Source organism: Scyliorhinus canicula, chromosome 4 (assembly GCF_902713615.1).
Source record: "Scyliorhinus canicula chromosome 4, sScyCan1.1, whole genome shotgun sequence".
Lineage (NCBI taxonomy): Eukaryota > Metazoa > Chordata > Chondrichthyes > Carcharhiniformes > Scyliorhinidae > Scyliorhinus > Scyliorhinus canicula.
This window is the reverse complement of record NC_052149.1, coordinates 235379957-235401261: the sequence shown is the minus strand read 5'-3', so window position 1 is coordinate 235401261 and position 21305 is coordinate 235379957. Positions and strand designations below refer to the sequence as shown.

Below are 21305 nucleotides of genomic sequence, written 5' to 3'. Positions count from 1 at the left end.
GGAAGTGTTATGCTCTTCTAAACTCAAGCTGCGTTTGGACTAATATAATGAACTCTAGTGTGGATAAATATTGGTCGTAACTGCAGATGCAATTTGAGGCAAGGAAGTAAGATCATAAGATTAAGATCCTGGCCCTGATGGAATGCATCCCAGAGTGCTAAAAGAGATGGCTAGGGAAATTGCAGATGTACTAGTGATGATTTGCCAAAAGTCATTAGACTCTGGGGGTGGTCCCGGTGGGTTGGAAATTAGCAAACGTGACACCACTGTTTAAAAAAGGAGGTAGGCAGAGAGCAGGAAATTATAGTCCAGTGAGCTTAACTTCGGTAGTAGGGAAGATGCTGGAATCTCTCATCAAGGAAGAAATAGCGAGGCATCTGGATAGAAATTGTCCCATTGGGCAGACGCAGCATAGGTTCATAAAGGGCAGGTCGTGCCTAACTAATTTAGTGGAATTTTTTGAGGACATTACCAGTGCAGTAGATAATGGGGAGCCAATGGATGTGGTATATCTGGTTTTCCAGAAAGCCTTTGACAAGGTGCCACACAAAAGATTGCTGCATAAGATAAAGGTGCATGGCATTAAGGGTAAAGTAGTAGCATGGATAGAGGATTGGTTAATTAATAGAAATCAAAGAGTGGGGATTAATGGGTGTTTTTCTGGTTGGCAATCAGTAGCTAGTGGTGTCCCTCAGGGATCCGTGTTGGGCCAACAATTGTTCACAATTTACATAGATGATTTGGAGTTGGGGAGCAAGGGCAATGTGTTCAAGTTTGCAGATGACACTAAGATGAGTGGTAAAGCGAAAGGTGCGGAGGATACTGGAAGTCTGCAGAGGGATTTGGATAGGTTAAGTGAATGGGCTTGGGTCTGGCAGATGGAATACAATGTTGACAAATGTGAGGTTATCCATTTTGGTAGGAATAACAGCAAATGGGATTATTATTTAAACGATAAAATATTAAAGCATGCAGCTGTGCAGAGAGACCTGGGTGTGCTAGTGCATGAGTCACAGAAAGTTGGTTTACAGGTGCAACAGGTAAGAAGGCAAATGGAATTTTGTCCTTCATTGCTAGAGGGATGGAGTTTAAGACTAGGGAGGTTATGTTGCAATTGTATAAGGTGTTAGTGAGGCCACACCTGGAGTATTGTGTTCAGTTTTGGTCTCCTTACTTCAGAAAGGACTACTGGCACTGGATAGTGTGCAGAGGAGATTAACTAGGTTAATCCCAGAGCTGAAGGGGTTGGATTATGAGGAGAGGTTGAGCAGACTGGGACTATACTCGTTGGAATTTAGAAGGATGGGGGGGGGGATCTTATTGAAACATTAAAATTATGAAGGGAATAGACAGGATAGATGTGGGCAGGTTGTTTCCACTGGCGGGTGAAAGCAGAACTAGGGGACATAGCCTCAAAATAAGGGGAAGTAGATTTAGGACTGAGTTATGCAGGAACTTCTTCACCCAAAGGGTTGTGAATCTATGGAATTCCTTGCCCAGTGAAGCAGTTGAGGCTCCTTCATTAAATGTTTTTAAGGTAAAGATAGATAGTTTTTTGAAGAATAAAGGGATTAATGGTTATGGTATTCGGGCCGGAAAGTGGAGCTGAGTCCACAAAAGATCAGCCATGATCTCATTGAATGGCGGAGCAGGCTCGAGGCGCCAGATGGCCTACGCCTGCTCCTAGTTCTTTTGTTCTTATGTTCTTATGTAAGTCATTTTGCCAAAAGTGGGTAAATCTGGCAATCTTAACAAATATTATATTGTGATTTTAGTCTGGTCTTCTGACTGGACAGCTGAAGAGCATTGTACAGATCTCAACACAGTTTACCCAATTGCAAAATTTACTTCAAATGTAATTATTAATTCTGTGCCCCCCTCCTCCGCCACCATCAGCGGTATTTACTACCAGCTCCACCACCCCCTTCCCCCAATCCCCAGGGCACCAGCAAGACCAGAAAACGCAGCCGACAACAATGGCTCGAAAATTTCAGCCACTGTTTGCCTTGTTTTAATTTGAAATAAATGGTGTGTATTTTTCTTTGAAAAGCAAATAATAATAAAATATTAAACAAGGTTGTGTATTCAGGATCAAGACTGTCAACGAGTAGTACATGCTGAGAAAATTTGAAATCGTTAATTCTGACTGCTATGAAATGGGTAGGTTCCTTTTTGAGCTTGTAGGAGAGATTGCACTCTTGAGATACAAAGTTGTATTGAGGGAGTATGTAAGAATCTATTAAAAACATATCTGCACTTCACTCTATTGCCTCCTAATTGAATTATTCAGGTAAAAGTTGGCGATTATGTACACATGAGAGGCATGGTGAAGCGGTGACATACTGGTATTGTCACAGGAGTAGTAAACCAGAGACTCGGTGTAATTCTCTATGAACCCAGGTTCAAATCCCGCCCTTCTTCAGCCCCGCCTCGTTCCCCCACTTTCAGGTGCGTCTCCTGAAGAAACTCAACGTCTGTCTTTAAATTCCTTAAATGTGTGAAAACGCGCAACAATTTGACCGGGCCATTTAAACCACATAAGTTCCATGTCATCAACCGGGTCGGGGGGCTCCCCGCAACCCCCTCCGCCGATCAGCCATTCCCCCTGTTTAGCCAGCTCTCCCCAGGTGAAGACCTCACTCACGCTCGGGCCCAGCCCAAGATGTGTACCGCCACCTCCACTTAACCGACTGCGCAACATCAACAGCTCCCACATCAGCATCTCGCCTCTCCATTTGGGATACAAGCTTGTTTTGAGGGAATATTTAAGAGTCTATTAAAAACATATTCTCACTGGCCCCTATAAACAAAGACAAAAAAACCCCAACTACCTGACCCCTCAACCTCCCCCAGTCTCTCCTCCGGTCGACTCTCATTTTATACCCCTTAATGAGCCAACTAGCTGGCATGGTGGCTCCCTTTCGAGGTCTGCACCTCCCCCTTCTCCACAACCGCTCTTCAATCGTAAATTCCCCCAATCATTAAAAATGCACACTCACCCACTGTGCACCCATATTCATTGAATACAACAATCCACCCATTGTGTAAATCCAGATTCCCCACTTTAGCATCTTCACAGTTCAGTGTCCTCACACACCTCCCAGTCCATGGTCTGTGGAAAATTCACTCGCCTCTTCTGGCGTGTCAAAACTCTCGATTCTGATGAGTGCCCACAGTAGAGCATTATACAACACCCCAAACTTTACACTTCCTTGCAGAGGGCAACCTTGAACCGATTAGAAGGACGGAAAACTTTCCCATGTCTTTTTTTCATCAACATGACTTCTATTTAACGGTGGTGATCTCGGTTTAAGAAATCAGTCAACAAGTTTCCTTAATTTTACATATGGATTTGTTACCAAAACACACTCTGGTAAAGAATCACAAACGGGTAGCAACATATTTAAAACGCAGGTTGATTCGAGTTGTTTATTGTCACGTGCACCGAGGTACAGTGAAAAGTATTTTTCTGTGAGGAGCTCAACAGATCATTAAGTACATGAAAAGAAAAGGAAATAAAGGAAAATACGTAATAGGGCAGCAAAAGGTACACAATGTAACTACATAAGCACCGGCATCGGATGAAGCATACAGGGGTGTAGTGTTAATCAAAACAGGGTCGTTTAGGAGTCTGGTAACAGCGGGGAAGAAGCTGTTTTTGAGTATGTTCCTGCATGTTCTCAGACTTCTGTAAATCCTGTCCGATGGAAGAAGGTGGAAAAGTGAGTGAGCTGGGTGGGAGGGATCTTTGATTATGCTGCCCGCTTTCCTGAGGCAGCGGGAGGTGTAGATGGAGTCAATGGATGGGAGGCAGGTTCATGTGATGGACCGGGCTGTGTTCGCGACTCTCTGAAGTTTCTTGCAGTCCTGGGCCGAGCAGTTGCCACACCAGGCTGTGGTGCAGCCAGATAGGGTTTTCTGTGGTGCGTCTGGAAATGTTGGTGACAGTTAATGTGGACATGCCGAATTTCCTTAGTTTCCTGAGGAAGTATAGGCGCTGTTGTGCTTTCTCGCTGGTAGTGTCGACGTGGGTGGACCACGACAGATAGAACATAGAACATAGAACGATACAGCACAGTACAGGCCCTTCGGCCCTCGATGTTGCACCGACATGGAAAAAAAACTAAAGGCCATCTAACCTACACTATGCCCTTATCATCCATATGCTTATCCAATAAACTTTTAAATGCCCTCAATGTTGGCGAGTTCACTACTGTTGCAGGTAGGGCATTCCACGGCCTCACCACTCTTTGCGTAAAAAAACCCACCTCTGACCTCTGTCCTATATCTATTACCCCTCAATTTAAGGCTATGTCCCCTCGTGCTAGCCACCTCCATCCGCGGGAGAAGGCTCTCGCTGTCCACCCTATCTAACCCTCTGATAATTTTGTATGCCTCTATTAAGTCACCTCTTAACCTTCTTCTCTCTAACGAAAACAACCTCAAGTCCATCAGCCTTTCCTCATAAGATTTTCCCTCCATACCAGGCAACATCCTGGTATATCTCCTCTGCACCCGTTCCAAAGCTTCCACGTCCTTCCTATAATGAGGCGACCAGAACTGTACGCAATACTCCAAATGCGGCCGTTCTAGAGTTTTGTACAACTGCAACATGACCTCATGGCTCCGGAACTCAATCCCTCTACCAATAAAGGCCAACACACAATAGGCCTTCTTCACAACCTTATCAACCTGGGTGGCAACTTTCAGGGATCTATGTACATGGACACCGAGATCCCTCTGCTCATCCACACTACCAAGAATTTTACCATTAGCCAAATAGTCCGCATTCATGTTATTCTTTCCAAAGTGGATCACCTCACACTTCTCCACATTAAACTCCATTTGCCACCTCTCAGCCCAGCTCTGCAGCTTATCTATGTCCCTCTGTAACCTGCAACATCCTTCCACACTGTCTACAACTCCACCGACTTTAGTGTCGTCTGCAAATTTACTCACCCATCCTTCTGCGCCCTCCTCTAGGTCATTTATAAAAATGACAAACAGCAACGGCCCCAGAACAGATCCTTGTGGTATGCCACTCGTAACTGAACTCCATTCTGAACATTTACCATCAACTACCACTCTCTGTCTTCTTTCAACTAGCCAATTTCTGATCCACATCTCTAAATCACCCTCAATCCCCAGCCTCCGTATTTTCTGCAATAGCCGACCGTGGGGAACCTTATCAAATGCTTTACTGAAATCCATATACACCACATCAACTGCTCTACCCTCGTCTACCTGTTCAGTCACCTTCTCAAAGAACTCGATAAGGTTTGTGAGGCATGACCTACCCTTCACAAAACCATGCTGACTATCCCTAATCATATTATGTTTGGAGATGTGTACGCTAAGGAATTTGAAACTGCTAACCATCTCCACCTCGGCCACGTTGATGCTGACAGGGGTGTGTACAGTACGTTGCTTCCTGAAGTCAATGACCAGCTCTTTCGTTTTACCGGCATTGAGAGAGAGATTCTGGTCACTGTACCGCTCCACTAGGTTCTCTATCTCCCTCCTGTATTCTGACTCATTGTTATTTGAGATCCGGCCCACGATGGTCATATTGTCAGCAAACGGGTCGTTGGAGTTGGAACCAAATTTTGCCACGCAGTCGTGTGTGCAGAAGGAGTAGAGTAAGGGGTTAAGTACGCAGCGTTGCGGAGCCCCGGTATTGAGGACTATTGTGGAGGAGCTGTTGTTGTTTATTCTTACTGATTGTGGTCTGTGGGTCAGAAAGTCGAGGATCCAGTTGCAGAGTGAGAGGCAAAGTCCGATGTTTTGGAGCTTTGATATGAGCTTGACTGGGATTATGGTGTTGAAGGCAGAGCTGTAGTCAATAAATACGAATCTGATGTTGGAGATTTTGTTGTCGAGATGCTCGAGGGATGAGTGTAGGGCCAGGGAAATGGCATCTGTTGTGGACTGGCTGCAGTGGTATGTGAATTGCAGTGGATCAAGGCGTTCTGTGAGTATGGAGGTGATGCGCTACATCATCAATCTCTCGAAGCACTTCATTTCGACTGAAGTCAGGGCCACCGGACGTTAGTCACTCAGCACGTTGCCTGGTTCATCTTTGGCATGTTATGATGGTGCCTTCTTGATGCAGGTGGGGACCTCAGACTGGACTAGGGACATGTCAAAGATGTCCACGAACACATCTGCCAGCTTGTCTGCGCAGCATTTCCAACATTTTTTATTTTCATTCCAGTTTTGTACAAACAGAGTGCTTCGGTACTGACTCTCATGTATCCCATAAGTGGAGTTTAATGATTTCCCTGCACAACAATCGCCTCCGTAAATGTAGCTGTGTCCTTGTTCGTAGAGTGTAATGCAAGTCCATGTTCTGCGGAATGATATCTTCCTTTCTTGACATCAATCCTCGGCGCGGCCACACCTTGTAACTGCAGAAAGATAAAAGCTTTCAAGACAGAATCTTCGCACATGCCATAATCAAATGTTTGCTGGAGGGTCCAGCTTTCATACACCTCTGTGTAATTGGGTGGAATTGAATATTTTGGATTCATTTGAGAGAATCCTTTCTCGACAAATAAGGGCAGGTTTAGCGCAGTGGGCTAAACAGCTGACTTCTAATGCAGAACAATGCCAGCAGCGCGGTTTCAATTCCCGTACCAGCCTCCCCGAACAGGCGCCAGAATGTGGCGACTAGGGGCTTTGCGCAGTAACTTCATTCAAACCGAAATGTGACAATAAGCTATTATTATTATGGTTGCCAACAGCAACATGAACTGTTCATTTAATTTCTGCCACCATGCGCCTCTATGCGTCTTCATAGAGCGGATTACAATCGCCACAAGTAGCAGGAACGCGGTTGCGCCAAAAATCATCACTAAGTAAAATTTCACATCGCGTTTCCATGGGCCAGCATTCCCCAATGATCCGATATTAGATGCGGTTTCGGTGGTATCGTCCTTAACTGACACATCGATGGTGACTGAAGATAAAATTGACGGAGTTAAATTATCCTTCATCAAAGTTATGATTTTTTTGCCTGAGTGAATCTTCCTGACCCAAGTGACGAACCGTCCAAATGTCTCCTGTCTCTGAGCCCACAGTGAACAAACTTTCATCAGTCGGCTGACAAATCGTTTAGTGCGGAATCGGCAGCAGTGGCGGTCAATTTTGCAACCAAGTAACCTTTCTCTGCAGATCCTGGCATTGTTTCCTCTGCTGCAGACCCTTTGATTGACAAAGAACATAGAACATACAGTACAGAAGGAGGCCATTCGGCCCATCGAATCTGCACCAACCCACTTAAGATCTCACTTCCACCCTATCCCCGTAACCCAATAACCCCTCCTAACGTTTATGGACACTAAGGGCAATTTCGCATGGCCAATCCACCTAAGGTGCATGCCTTCGGACTATGCGAACCCATGCAGACACGGGGAGAACATGCAGACTCCACACAGTGACCCAGTGGGAAATCGAACCCGGGACGCTGGCGCTGTGAATCCACAGTGTTATACACTTGTGCTACCGCACTGTCAAACGTGACACGAGCACCGGCGGGGCATTGTCATTCTGGTCGACGATGATTACATTCACTGTTATATTATTGCTTAGAGGAGGGGATCCAAGTTCCTTTATTTGTCCGTGGAGGTGAATTTACTTTAAAAGCCCAAAATCAAAGGAGCATTGCTCAAACATTTCACCGCTGGCTGAGTTTATTGAGGCGAAAGTGATTGCAGGCAAGCCGTTTTTCAGGCTATCCAAAACAAAACCCAACAGCTCGGCATAGTGGCACAGTCCTGATCGCTGCTGCCTCACCGTGCTAAGAACCCGATTCACACCCCCATCACACAAAAAATGTGCAGGGTAGGTGGTTTGGCCCCGCTAAATTGCCCCCTAATTTCGTACTCTAAATGTATTTATTTTTCAAAGAGAATACGGCACTTCACCGTTTTGATTGAAATCTGGATCAAAGGCTGACACCGCACCAATTGAAGCAACAATAACATTGTTTTGTCTGACATACATGTTGAAAGAAGGCTGCGTAAAACGTGGCGCATTGCCATTTATATCTGTGACCAGAACTCGGATGGTTTTGCTGGCAGAGAGTGGACGGGAGCCAGTATCCGTACATATAATGGTAATATTGTATTCTGGATATTTTTCACAGTCTAACTCGCCATTAGTAACAAATGTGTAGTATTGATTAAAAGAACTGTTAAACCTAAATGGGTTATCTCTGGTGATTCGACAATGACTACTTGCCTTTTAAACCGAATCTCGAGTCCAACGTGTCCGAGTCCAAAGATGTGCAGGTTGGGTGGATTGGCCATGAAAAATTGCCCTTAGTCTCCAAAATTCTATGATTAACCGAGGACAAAAGTTCGGCACAACATCGTGGGCCGAAGGGCCTGTTCTGTGCTGTATTTCTCTATCTATCGATCTCTAACTGGTACAAGGACGACTGCTGTGTCCTCGGCAGTAGCCTCCGGAATAGTATGATGCAGCAGTCCTGAATATTTCAGGGCAATTATCATTAACATTTGTCACCTTTATCAAAACATTGCATTGTGCTGTTAATGAACCTATATCCTTAGCTTGTACCGAAATCTGATAATTGTCAGCTTCTTCAAAGTCCAGGATACCGGCTACTCTGATTTTTCTGGTTGTTCAATCCAAGCTAAATACGTCACGCACTTTATCAGGAGCCTGATTGCTACGAGCATAGACTCTCTCACCACGTTGCTGCATCAAATTTCCCTTTGCCCCAATTTGACTTCAGATCCTTCCGTTGTTCAGTTGTCTTTTTTCCATTCCATGTTTTTGCTTGTCCTTCGTCAGAAGAAAAATAAAGCTCTTGTATTTCTTCCAAGGTGCTCCGATAGAGCGGCGCAATTCCCAACCACTAGATGCAGCAATGCCTTTCCCTGGATCGGCATGAACCCCGGTCCGCACAGTTCTTCTAAACATGATCAGAAAATCTTCTCCTTAACACGGGCAGTAACATATTCGTTATTCTGATATTTAAAGCATAATCACGACTCTGCAGCTCATGTGGTTCTCTGCAATTCCAATGCAGATCTGCTCCTTTGTCCACGTACAGCAATGGCCATTGTCATAGTTTTACAGCGCAGAATGAGGCCGTTTGGCCCACCCTGTCTGCGCCGGCCATCAAGTATCTATCTATTCTAATCCCATTTTCCAACACTTGGTTGTTGCCTTGTATGCTAGGGCGTTTCAACTGATCATCTAAATGTTTCTGCAATGTTATGGGGGTGCCCGCCCCTACTACCTTTTTAGGCATTGAGTTCCCGATTTCCCCCACGCTCTGAGTGAAAACGTTTTTTCCTCAAATCCCGCTGTTTTGCAACCATTCATACCCCAAGTGGTTTAATGTCTTAACTCCAACCAAACAGATTTGAACATTAATCTTCGCAAGGATATTCTACCTCGCACTGCAGCATTTTCCGATCCAAAACTGCTACCTTTCCTCCTTCATTCTTCCCGATTTATCCTGATTATCTTGCACCGAGGAATATTCCAATGGATATGTTGGATTCAATACTTTCTCTTTTTTTGAGCCATGCCGCGATCATTGCCTCGATGTTTATTCGCTCCTTGGCAAATTGCGTCTACAACTGAACAATCGTATTAAGCAAACATCATGGGTGCACACACAATCTCGGTAAATCTAGTTTTTTTTCCCCCTCTGATTCTTTTTCTCTGCCCCGGCCACACCTATCGGGAGTCAGATTCCTAAAGACAATAGCAATTGGATACGCAGATGAAGGGGAAACAAAGCAGCGCTATGGAAAATGCACAGGGAAGTGAGATTGATGTTATGACAAGGTTAATAAGGGGAAACTAATGGCTCCCTTTGTCCCATTCAAAAAAAACGAATTGGAACACGAGACGAAGATGGAATGGCTATTATAATCTATTGCTTAAAAAGAGACACCTCGAAGCTTTTCGTATTACACACATCAGGGCACTTCGCAAGAATACCAGCATAAGGGGGGAACTTATCACCCATTTCCTGACACGAACTGGCCCGTTTGATCCAATCTAGATCACCCGGGGTCGTAGGCTATTGGAGCACCCGCGAGGTTGGAAACAGGGTCGGCGCTTCCTCTGGCACCCTGGCAGTGGCAACGTGGCACCCTGGCTCAACTGGCATTCTTAGGGTAGCAGTGCAGGGTTCTAAGGTTGGTACCTCAGCCAGGGGCTGTGCCAGGGTGCTAATGGGTAATACCAAGGGGCGGAGCTTGCGTAGCTCCATGGCTATGAAAGGGGGCGCGGTGAACGGCGTGCAAAACCGGGACGCCCAAAGCGGGAGGTCTGGAGCAGTGAAGGACGTGTGAGCGCATGCAGGGAGTGTATAACGGTGGGGGGGGGGGGGGGGGGGGGGGGTGCGGGTTGAAGTGTGGGTATGAAGAGGGGAGGAATTGGTTGGTATGAAAATGGGGCTATGAAGATTGGGAGGTATGAGGGGTGAAGATGAAGGGGTGAAGGTAAGTATGAACGGCCGAGGAAGGGGGTATGCAGGCTGGGGTATGTGAAGGCGGTCGGAAGCGGGCATGAGTGGGGACGCGAAGGGGGCTGAAAGGAGGCTGTGGTGGTGGGGGGGGGGGTTGGGGGGGGGGTTGAAAGCGGTTGGCCTTAATGTTGGTGAGCCTCAGCGACCATGTAGTTGAGTGTGCTCTCTTGGGAGATGCCCGGATGCCGACGAAGCTGGATGGGCGAGGGGCCGACTCACCCGCATGCCTGCGTTATGTGGGTGTGGGGCGGGGGGGGGGGGGCGTGGGGGCGTGCAGTGACGCTGGAATGTATTAATTGGGGGAGATTGGTCCAGTATTCTGGGTTGTGCCCTAGTCTGCGGGAGGTCGCTATATCCGTGGGTGGGGCGTGTGGGGGACCTTCAACTCAACTTTGAGATCTGCGCACCATTTAAAAAGGAAATCTCTATCTCTGAGGAACTGGTCACGCCGGCGCCGTTCAATCGCCGCTCCAGAAAATGCTCAAAGTGACATTTTTCAGTGCGAATCATCTCAGGTTCCGAAAACATGCCATTGAATATCAGGAGGTAACCGTTAGGATGCTCATTTGTTTGTGGTGTATTTGCCTGGCACCTGTGTAGTGTGAATGTCACTTTCAACTTGCCAGCCTACACCAGGATATTTCCCAGGCCGTGATGCATTTTGACAGGCAGAGCGTCAGAAACAGCATGCAGCTATCAGCAAATATCTTCACTTCTGACCTTGTGATGGTCATTGATGAAGCAGCTGAACATGACTGAGCCTACTACACTTTATTCGGTCAAATGCTGCCTTGATGTCAAGGGAGGTAACTGTCACTTCACCTCTGGAACTGAGCGTCAGTGCGCATGTAATCGCTGAGCAAATGCCGTTCGAAACCACTGTTGACAACCCCTTTCTTCACCTTATGATGATCGAGAGTAGACTGACAAGGCAGTGCGCAGGACGATGCCGGATGGTTCGTCGGGTTCATTACCTTTTGTTTTCTTTGTAGTGGTTGTATACAACCGAGTACCTTTCTAGGCCTTTCCTGAGCGCATTTCGAAGTCAAGCACATTTCTTTGGGTCTCGAATGGCATGTAGGCCAGGTAAGGACGGAAGACATCACTCTCTGGAGGACATTAGTGAACCCGATTGTTTTTTTATGACAATCATTCATGTTAATCATTGGACTTTTAATCCCCGATTTTCTTTTAAATTGAATTTAAGTTCCAACACAGTGGTGGTGGGAGTTAAACGTGCGCCCCCATTATCCTGGCTCTCTGATTTGCTGCTCCTGGGATAATACCCTGTCCCACCATCGACTACCAAATCCTTCCTTTAGGTATTTTAATTAACTTATTATACGGTTGCGGTGGTTTACTGGTAATGCCACTTGACTGGTAATCCAAAGGTCGAGGCTAATTTTAAATATAAGGTGGTCTCAAGAATACCGACCACGAAACCTTCATCGAGTGTCCTATAAACTCATATGGTTCACTTATGTTTCTTCAGGGAAGCAAATCTGCTATTCTTACGTGGTCTAGCCTACATGTGATTCCACGCCGAGAGCAATATGGTTGACACGTAATTACCCTCCGAAATAGACTAGCAAAGAACTCAGTTGCAGAATGGGCAACAAAAGTCGGCGTTGCCAGCGAGGCCAACGACCCATCATGGTGGTGGGTCGAAATCGAAATAACCATTGATACCTAGTACATTTAGCCCAACATGAAAATAAGCATGTAATATAGACAGGAACTCTAATTGTCAAGATGTACTCAAGGTGCTGGGGCTTCAGCTTTTTACACTATCCATTAACCGCTGAGATGATGGGACGTTATGTCACATATATAATATGCCAACGACACCAAGGTAGGCGTCAATGGAAACAATGTGTTGAAGGATCCATAAGACTTATGGAGCCACACATAGATTAAGATAACGGGTAGAAATGTGCCCAATGTGTGATTTTTTCCACTTTGGACAAAAGATAATACTTTAATTTGACGAAAGGCGAGACACAGGATGCGTCCAAATTGACTTGGTGATCCATTTACAAATTTCAGAATGTTGAAATGGAGAATACATAAAATTATCATAAAGGCGAATTGAATCCTTGTTTTTTGTCCAGACAACTAACACCCATGTGCTGGATGTTTGACTACAGCAATACAACGTGCTTTTCCGAGCACACTAATGAACTGTGAGTATTTATGAACACCAATCATCTGCATCAGGCTTAGAGGCAGTGCGTGTGGAAATATCAGAATCTGTACCAATTCAACGAAGAGGTTGCACAGACTAATATTGCATTCCCTGGCATTTAGAATGCAAATTGTGGCTTGATTGATATGCGCAAGGTATTAAAGGGAGCTGGTAGGAATGTTTTCCCACTGGACTTTCACTCTGAAGCTGGAATGCGTGCCCGGGCTTCACAGAGTTAAATTAAAAGGGTGATAGTATATTATATCGCACTTCGAGAAATGGGAAATGATGTGAGGTCAATTGCTTGTTTTGCGTCAAGATTTGGTTATTTTTTATGGATTACAGATGTTATGCCATACACGCAATTTATGGTGGGCATCGGTCATCATTTCTTTGCATGGTAGAACTGGCTCACGGGGTCACATGGATACTCCTTATATCCCCATGATGCTTCAACCACGCATGCAAGGGATTCCAATTTTGTTTTTCAAACGATGATCCAATTTCCTATAATCCGTACTTTCTAGGTGCTAAGAATAACATTCGTTTCCTTATCAAACAGGTTTCCATTTGTTCTTATCTAATCTCGCATTTGCACTTGTGCTTGGTGTTTTCTTGACTTCCGGTGCGATTTAGCACTCTGTCCTAGGTTTTGTTTTTGTTTGCCAATAAAGTCAATAATTTGTACCAAAGGAGCATCGTGTGTAATTCAGGTTCGAATTATTTAAACCTGAATCGCTGGCTTTTAAAGCAGGCCAAGCAGGCCAGCAGCACGGTTCGATTCCCGTACCAGCCTCCCCGGACAGGCGCCGGAATGTGGCGACTAGGGGTTTTTCACAGTAACTTCCTTGAAGCCTACTCGTGACAATAAGCGATTTTCATTTTTCATTTCATATAACTGTTTTCAGAAGCCTAATCATTCAATTCGAGCGGAAATTGCAATATAAACAGGATGCTTTAAATTAAATCATTTGAATCTTTCGAGTCTGAGATTGACCAGTTTTACACAACGTGATTAGTGCATGTTGGCACAGGCCGAGTGAACACAATCGAGGTTCCAATCAGTAAAATGGGGTCCAAAGTTTGAATTTATCTGAGGTAGTGAATGATTTCGTCTTTCTCCTATGGTGCTATCCTTGTTTGTCCTGACTGAGTGATTTGCTGGACTATCACAACATGACAGTTGAGAGTCATTTGCATTATTGCATGTAAGACATAGCTGGTAAAGGGAGTATCTACTCGACCATGATGGGGATGAGGGGGCGTAATGACAATGTGGGCATTTGTGCTATTACAACAGCTTGGTCGTCAGTTCTGCTGACCAGTTTGTTATTGAATGTATTTCCAGACGTATTTTTAAGTGAGTGCGTTTTATGAAACTAACATTTCAGCTTTTATGCTCACGTTCTCTCATTCTTTTGTCCAGGCCCGTAGATCACTAGTCCAGTTGCATAATGTACGACATCCCCGTATCACTATCCCAATCACGCACAGGGGATGCAATAACTAAAATATTATCTCATCGCCAGTCACGCGCGAAAGCTTTTCCGATGTATTCGCAATTTAGTTGTCTTTTCAATTTACGATAATGCATTCTTATTTAAAATGCGCCCTCCTCGACTTGGAGGAGGTCTGTTGCAGTTTGACTAAGCACTTTGCAAAAAGCCACTTTACAGTCGACGAGCGACAGTTAACTGGTCAAGCTGACCATCTTTCCCCTGACCACTTGCTTTGTTCCAATGAAGCACAAGGTAAATTCAAGGAATAACGCCTCCCTCCTCTCTACTGGGCACTGCACAACATGTCAAGCTCAGCTCCGAGTTCCAGTATCAGGTCATCAATCTCCCCCTCTTTGGGTCGGTAGCTGTGCTGATGATCCCGATTCTGCCCAGCACACCTTCTGAGGGCACATGTTTTTTTTGTTGTTGTTCTACTACCATCTCTTTAATTTGCCTTACCCTATTCTGCTGTTTACCAGGTATTCTCTGATGCTTAGTTGTAATGCATATACCTTCTCGTTTAGATTCTTCTTCCCACCTCCTGTGTTCATTATGCTACAACTCTCTAAAGAATCATAGTTTGCATAGAGGGTCACTGACCCGAAACATAAAATTCTGTTTCACTGTCCAATTTGACTATTAAACATGTATTTGTTATTCCATTTCCAGAAGTTATACAAACACAATGTTTTGCTATTGACACCAATACATCCCATAAGCGGCATTTAATGGGTTCCCTAAACAACACTCACCTCTCGAAATTTAGCTGCATCCTTGCTCCTGGAGTTTGATGCAATTCCATGTTTCTTGATGTCAACCATGGGTGTGGCCACATCATGTAACTGTAGAAACATAAAATCGTTCAAGTCTGAACCTTGGCATGTGCTGTCGTCAAATGTTTGCTGGATGGTCGCGCTTTCATACACCTCTGTGTAATTGGGTGGGATTTGAATACTCGCACTCGCTTTTTGGATTACATTGAGAGGGTCTTGCCTCGAAAAATAAGTTGGGTGCCAACAGCAACAGTAACTATTAATTTCATTACTACCTCTGTGCACCTTCGTAGCGAGAATGACAATCGCCACAAATAGTAGGAACGAGGTTGAGCCTAGAATCATCGTTAAATAAAATTTTAAATCGTATTCCCATGGCCCAACATTCCCCGATGTGCCGATTTTTAATGCATTTTCTGTGGTGTCATCCTGCACTGACACATTGATGCTGACTGAAGATGAAAGTGACGGTGTTCCATTATCCTTCACCACTATCACGATTTTCTGTCTGAGTGAATCTCTCTGACCCAAGTGACGAATTGTCCAAATTTCTCCTGTTTCTGAGGCAACAGTGAACAAACTTTCATCAGTCGGCTGACGGAGTTGGTAAGAGATTTGACCGTTTACTCCAGAATCAGCATCAGTGGCGGTCACTTTTGTAACCAAGTAACCTGGATCTGCAGATCTGGGCATTGTGTCCTCTGCTGCAGACCCTTTGATTGACAAAGGTGACACGATAACAGGGGCATTGTCATTCTGGTCCACGATGATTATATTCACTGTTATGTTACTGCTCAGGGGAGGGGACCCAAGATCCTTCACTTCTACATGGACCTGGATATTTTTTAATTGTTCAAAATCAAACGAGCGTTGCGCAAACATCTCACCACTGACTGAATGGATTGAGACGAAACTGGTTGCAGGCAAACCGTGTACCAGGCTATTGAAAATAAAATACGACAGCTCAGCGTTTTGATTGAAATCTGGATCAAAGGCTGACACCGTACCAATTGAAGCACCAATAACATTGTTTTCTGTTACGTACATGGTGAAAGAAGACTGCGCAAAACGTGGCGCATTGTCATTTATGTCCGAGATTTGAACTCGGATCGTTCTATTAGCCGAGAGGGGAGGGGCGCCGCTGTCTGTACATATAATAGTAATGTTGTACTCTGGCTCTATTTCACGGTCTAACTCGCCATTCGTAATTAACGTGTAAACCCCGTTAAAAGTACTGACAAGCTTAAATGGGCTATCTCTGGTGATTCGACAATAATTACTCGCATTCTCGTCTGAATCTGGATCCGTAACTTGAAAATGGGCTACTGCTGTGTCCTCGGCAGCATCCTCTGGAATAGAATGTGATGCAGTAGTTATCATTATTTCAGGGCAGTTATCATTAACATTAGTCACCTTTATCAAAACTTTGCAGTATACTGATAATGACCGTGCACCTCTGTCCTTCGCTTGTACCAAAATCTGATAGTTTTCTGCTTCTTCAAAGTCCAGGATACCGGCTACTCTGATTTCTCCGGTTGTTGAATCCAAGCTAAACACCTCACGCACTTTATCAGGAGTCTGATCGCTAAAAGTATAGATTATCTCACCATTTAGATCTTCGTCCATATCGATCGCAGTGACTTTTACAATCAAAGTATTTTGGGGTGTGTTTTCGGCAGCGGTGACTTGGTAGATGTTCTGTTCACACGATGGGGCATTGTCGTTCAAGTCAAGCACAGTAATTTTAATCTGAGTGGTTCCAAATTTTTCTGGGGTTCCTCCATCAAATGCGGTCAGTGTTAACTGATGAGCTGATTGTTGCTCTCGATCTAGGCGTCGTTCCAGGACAATCTCGGGGACATAATTTTGTTCACTCTCGGGCTGTGTTTTCAAAGTGAAATATTCGCTCGAACTCAGTTGGTAGGAGCGAACACTGTTGGTTCCAGCGTCCGGGTCAACCGCCCTCTGGAGAGGGAAGCTTGTTCCTGCTGGCAGCAATTCCGGGATTTCAATGTTTAACTCGCTTGACTGGAACTGGGGTGCGTTGTCATTTCTATCGAGAATCTCAATTTCTACACGATACACCTTTAATGGTTTCTCAATAACAGCCTGTAAAACCAGTACACACGTCAGGTCGTGCTCGCAAAGCTGCTCTTTGTCCATTTTTTCGTTTACAATCAGATCTCCACTGTTTACATTTACGTCCAGATATTGTTTTTTGCCTCCGGTTTCCATACGAAATCTGCGTCCCGAAAGCTGCTTTACATCTAATCCCAGGTCTGTAGCAATATTCCCCACAAAGGCACCAACCTCCAATTCTTCCGGAATTGAGTAGCGAATTTTTAAACCGACGGAATCCGAAATGCAGATTAGTATCAAATAAAGAACAGGCCATTGCGACAATTTGCTGTTTAGCCGGACGGCCATTCTGCTCAAGGTACTGCAAGTGTAACTGCTAGAATCTTCGTTGAATTATGCACGTCTTGCTTTTGGACTAATAACGCAATTGTTCATTACCTTGCTTTTCCGAGTGAAATGCAATATAGCGCCTCGACTTTCCTTCTTCCGATTTTCAAGATGATTCCCAAATACCCTGAGATATATTCTTTCTTTCTCCGGGCTAAGAGCGTGGAACGACAAATGATGTTCGTTGAATCTCCGGTGCGCAGTATATGGCGTTGGGGGTGTGGTGCTGGATCTCCGGCCACATCTCTTCATCTCATTGGGAGACAGTAACACAAAGAGACTCGGCCAATAATAACAGTACATTATCTTAAAGGCTCTACTGCCTCTACTGAGCACCGGTGGAATTGCTGTGTGGATTTAAGGTTGTGCAACTTTTATTCTCGTTTCCCTCCTTTGCTCATTTTAGGATTTGCCTTATTATTTAATGAACGTTCAATGTAATTAGTGTAATGCTGTATCTCTCTCAGAGTTGTACCTTTTGTCTAATATATCATTTTCTGATCAAGTGTCATGAAGTAAGCCTGTCGAACGAAGTCGACTATTCCAGTTATTTTGGTAAACTCCTTCAACTTTGATTGATACATTTTCACGATCTTGTGAAAGCTTCCTCCACATTCCCTGGTTGCCAGGTTTAAATGAAATGCCGTCGATTGACAAACAACAGTCAACATATATGTTGAGAGAGACAGAGAGAGGGAGAAAGCTGGTAGATACATTTCGTTTGTCGGTTTATACTGCAAATTCTCCGAGGACAGCAGAGTTTGAAATCGAAAATGCATCATTACATTACCGAAGATCAAATACCCCCGTGCTTGCCGCTCCCTAATTCGAAGCATTCATTTTAATTTATTTTGTTATATGTGTCACATGGTTTCACAGTTCAGTGTTAATTACTTAAAACTTGATGAATTATGTAGCAGCGTCAAAGTAATGCTCGCAATCTGCAGTCCACTTTGTTCACAACTGATATTGAGAAATGCTCAGATGTAAAATCGTAATTCTAAATGCAGAATCATTTGTGACAAGTGTTAGTTACAGAAACCTTAACATTCAGGGTTTTACGTTTTTGGGCTCTTCCAGGTACAAGGTGTCACATCCCTCCCCTCCCTGCCCAAGCAATTGCATTTTGTTTACCTGTCCACATAAAAGGAGATGCTGTGCGACCTGCCCAAATACAAAGCATTTAACGTCAACCGACAATTAGGGATTTGAAGATCTCCCCAGTTGCGTCTGAAACATTGTTCATACGTGTGAAATTTCACATTTTTGTACAATAAGATAAACTGCAATTTTGCAGAGTAAAAGTACATGGATGTCTGCTCGTGTAAATGAAGACAGCTACATTGAGGTAGGAGGCAAGCTGACAAAATTGCAATGGGACATTAATAGGCACAATAGAAACACAATTTCCTTAAAACGAAACATTCCGAGGCCTTGTTCATCGTGGCTGAGGACTTCAATCAAGCCAAGCTCAAGAGCGTACTACTAAGTTCACACCAACACGTTACCTGATCCACCAGAGGCTCAAACAATCTGGACCACTGCTGCACAAATATCAAACATGCGTACCGCTTTATCATCCGCCCACACTTTGCCAAATCTGTCCACAAGGCTGTGCTCCTGCTTCCGGCTTTTAAGCAAAAACTGAAGCGGGAGAATCCGTCAAAGAAAGTCGTGCTATGTAGGTCTGAGAAAACGAATGATCTTCTTTGTGATTGCTAGAGTGAGTGGACTGGTCAGTATTTAAAAACTCTGCGACCATCCTGAATGAGTACGCCACAACAGTAACTGACTTCATTAGCAAGTGTGGAGAAGACTGTGTGCCAAAAAAAGAAATCCGCGTGATTCCCAACTGGAAACCCTGGATGAACAGGAAGATCCACTGCTTGCTGAAGTCGAGGTCTGAGGCATTCAATACAGGCTACACTGACCTATACAAGAAAATAAGATACGATCCAAGGAGATCCAGCAAAGGTGCTAGAAGGCAGTACCAGACCAAGCTCGAGTCCAAGGCTAGCCACACGGACCCCCGCCGAGTATGGCAAGGTCTACAAGACATAATGGGCTGCAGGTTGAAGGCACGTGAAATCGTCGGCACCAACGAACCCCTCCCTGATGAGCTCAACTTTGAGAAAGAGGTCAGCAAGAGCACGTCCTCCACCCCAGAAGCCTCGGATGAATTTATATCTGAGATGACCATTGCAGACGTCAGAGCAGCCTTCTCAAAGGTCAACTGACGGAAAGCCACTGGCATGGATGGGGTACCCGGACAAGCACCCAGGTGGTGCGCAAATCAGCTGGTGGGGGTATTCACAGACATCTTCAACCTCTCTTTACAACAATCTGAGGTCCCTATATGCTTCAAGAAGACAACCATCCTCCCTGTACCAAAGAAAAGTCTAGCAGCGTGCCTTAATCACTATCGTCCAGTGGCTCTGACAGCCATTATTATAAGTGCTTCAAGAGATTAGTCCTGGCACGAATCAACTCCAGCTTTCTGGATTGCCTTAAATAAAAGCAAATTACTGCAGATGCGGGAATCTGAAAGGAAAGAGAAAATGCTGGAAAATCTCAGCAGGTCTGGCAGCATCTGTAGAGAGACAAAAGAGCTAACGTTTTGAGTCCGATGACTCTTGGTGCTTTGACGATTATCCTGAACACCAATGCCGCACAAGGCTGTGCCCTCAGTCCCCTACTATATGCCTTATACACCTGTGACTTTGTGGTTAAATTCCCCTCCAAATCGATTTTCAAATTTGCTGACGGTAGTGGGTCGAATCTCAAACAATAACGAGACAGTGTACAGGAATGAGATAGAGAATCTGGCGAACTGGTGCGACAACAATAATCTCTCCCTCAATGTCAACAAAATGAAGGAGATTGTCATCGACTTCAGGAAGCGTAGTGGAGAACATGCCCCTGTTTACATCAATGGGAACGAAGTAGAAGGGGACGAGAGCTTCAGGTTTTTATGTGTCCAGATCACCAACAACCTGTCCAGGTGTCCCCCCCCCCCCCCCATGGCGACACTAGAGTTAAGAAAGCCCACCATGACTCTACTTTCTTAGGAGAGTAAGGAAATTTGTCATGTCAGCCACGACTCTCACCAACTTTTACAGATGCACCACAGAAAGCATTCTTTCTGGTTGAATCATAGCTTGGTATGGGTCCTGCTCTGCCTAATGCCGCAGGAAACTACAAAACGTCATGGATGTAGCCCAGTCCATCACGTAAATCAGCCTCCCCTCCATTGACTCTGTCTACAATTCCCGCTGGATCGGAAAGGCAGCCAGCATAATTCAGGATGCCACGCACCCCGGACATATGCTCTACCACCTTCTTTGGTCAGGAAAAAGATACAAAAGGTTGAGGTCACGCACCAACCGATGAAAGAACAGCTTCTTCCCTACTGCCATCAGACTTCCAAATGGACCTACCTCGTATTAAGTTGATCTTTTCTCTATGCCTGAGCAATGACTGTATCATTATATTCTGCATTCTCTCCTTCCTTCCCTATGTACGGTATGTATTGTCCGTATTGCATGTAAGAAACAATACTTTTCACTAATACATGTGACAATAATAAATAAAGTCAAGTGAAATCAATTGGATCCGTTGCTGGGCAACATCTAAATGAGTTCTCCTTTGCAACTCCATTCAAAGTGCATCGATTACCATTTTCCACAACACGCTCTCCTCTCCATCTCTACATTTTAATGACTTAGACGTCTTTCTCCACGCAGTGCAATGCTCGTGTATGTTCTGTTATGTATTTTTCCTATGGTGTCCAAAAAGTGTTGCATATGGTATCATACAAAAGACTACATTATCAGATTAGACCTCACCGTGTTGGGGATAGTACATTAGCA

General features: G+C 44.8%; 1 protein-coding gene across 7 annotated transcripts in view; it reads right to left on the bottom strand.

Annotated features, from left to right (window-relative positions):
* Window positions 1–21305, bottom strand: part of LOC119965489 (protocadherin-10-like) — a 631779-nt gene that overhangs the window by 493419 nt on the left and 117055 nt on the right. Inside the window, exon 2 of one of the 7 annotated variants that reach the window (XM_038796334.1) lies at window positions 14950–15039. The exons of the other annotated variants lie outside the window; for them this stretch is intronic. Coding sequence (XP_038652262.1) covers window positions 14950–15039 — 90 coding nt within the window. The remainder of the gene's footprint in view (window positions 1–14949; window positions 15040–21305) is intronic. 7 annotated transcript variants of the gene reach the window in all.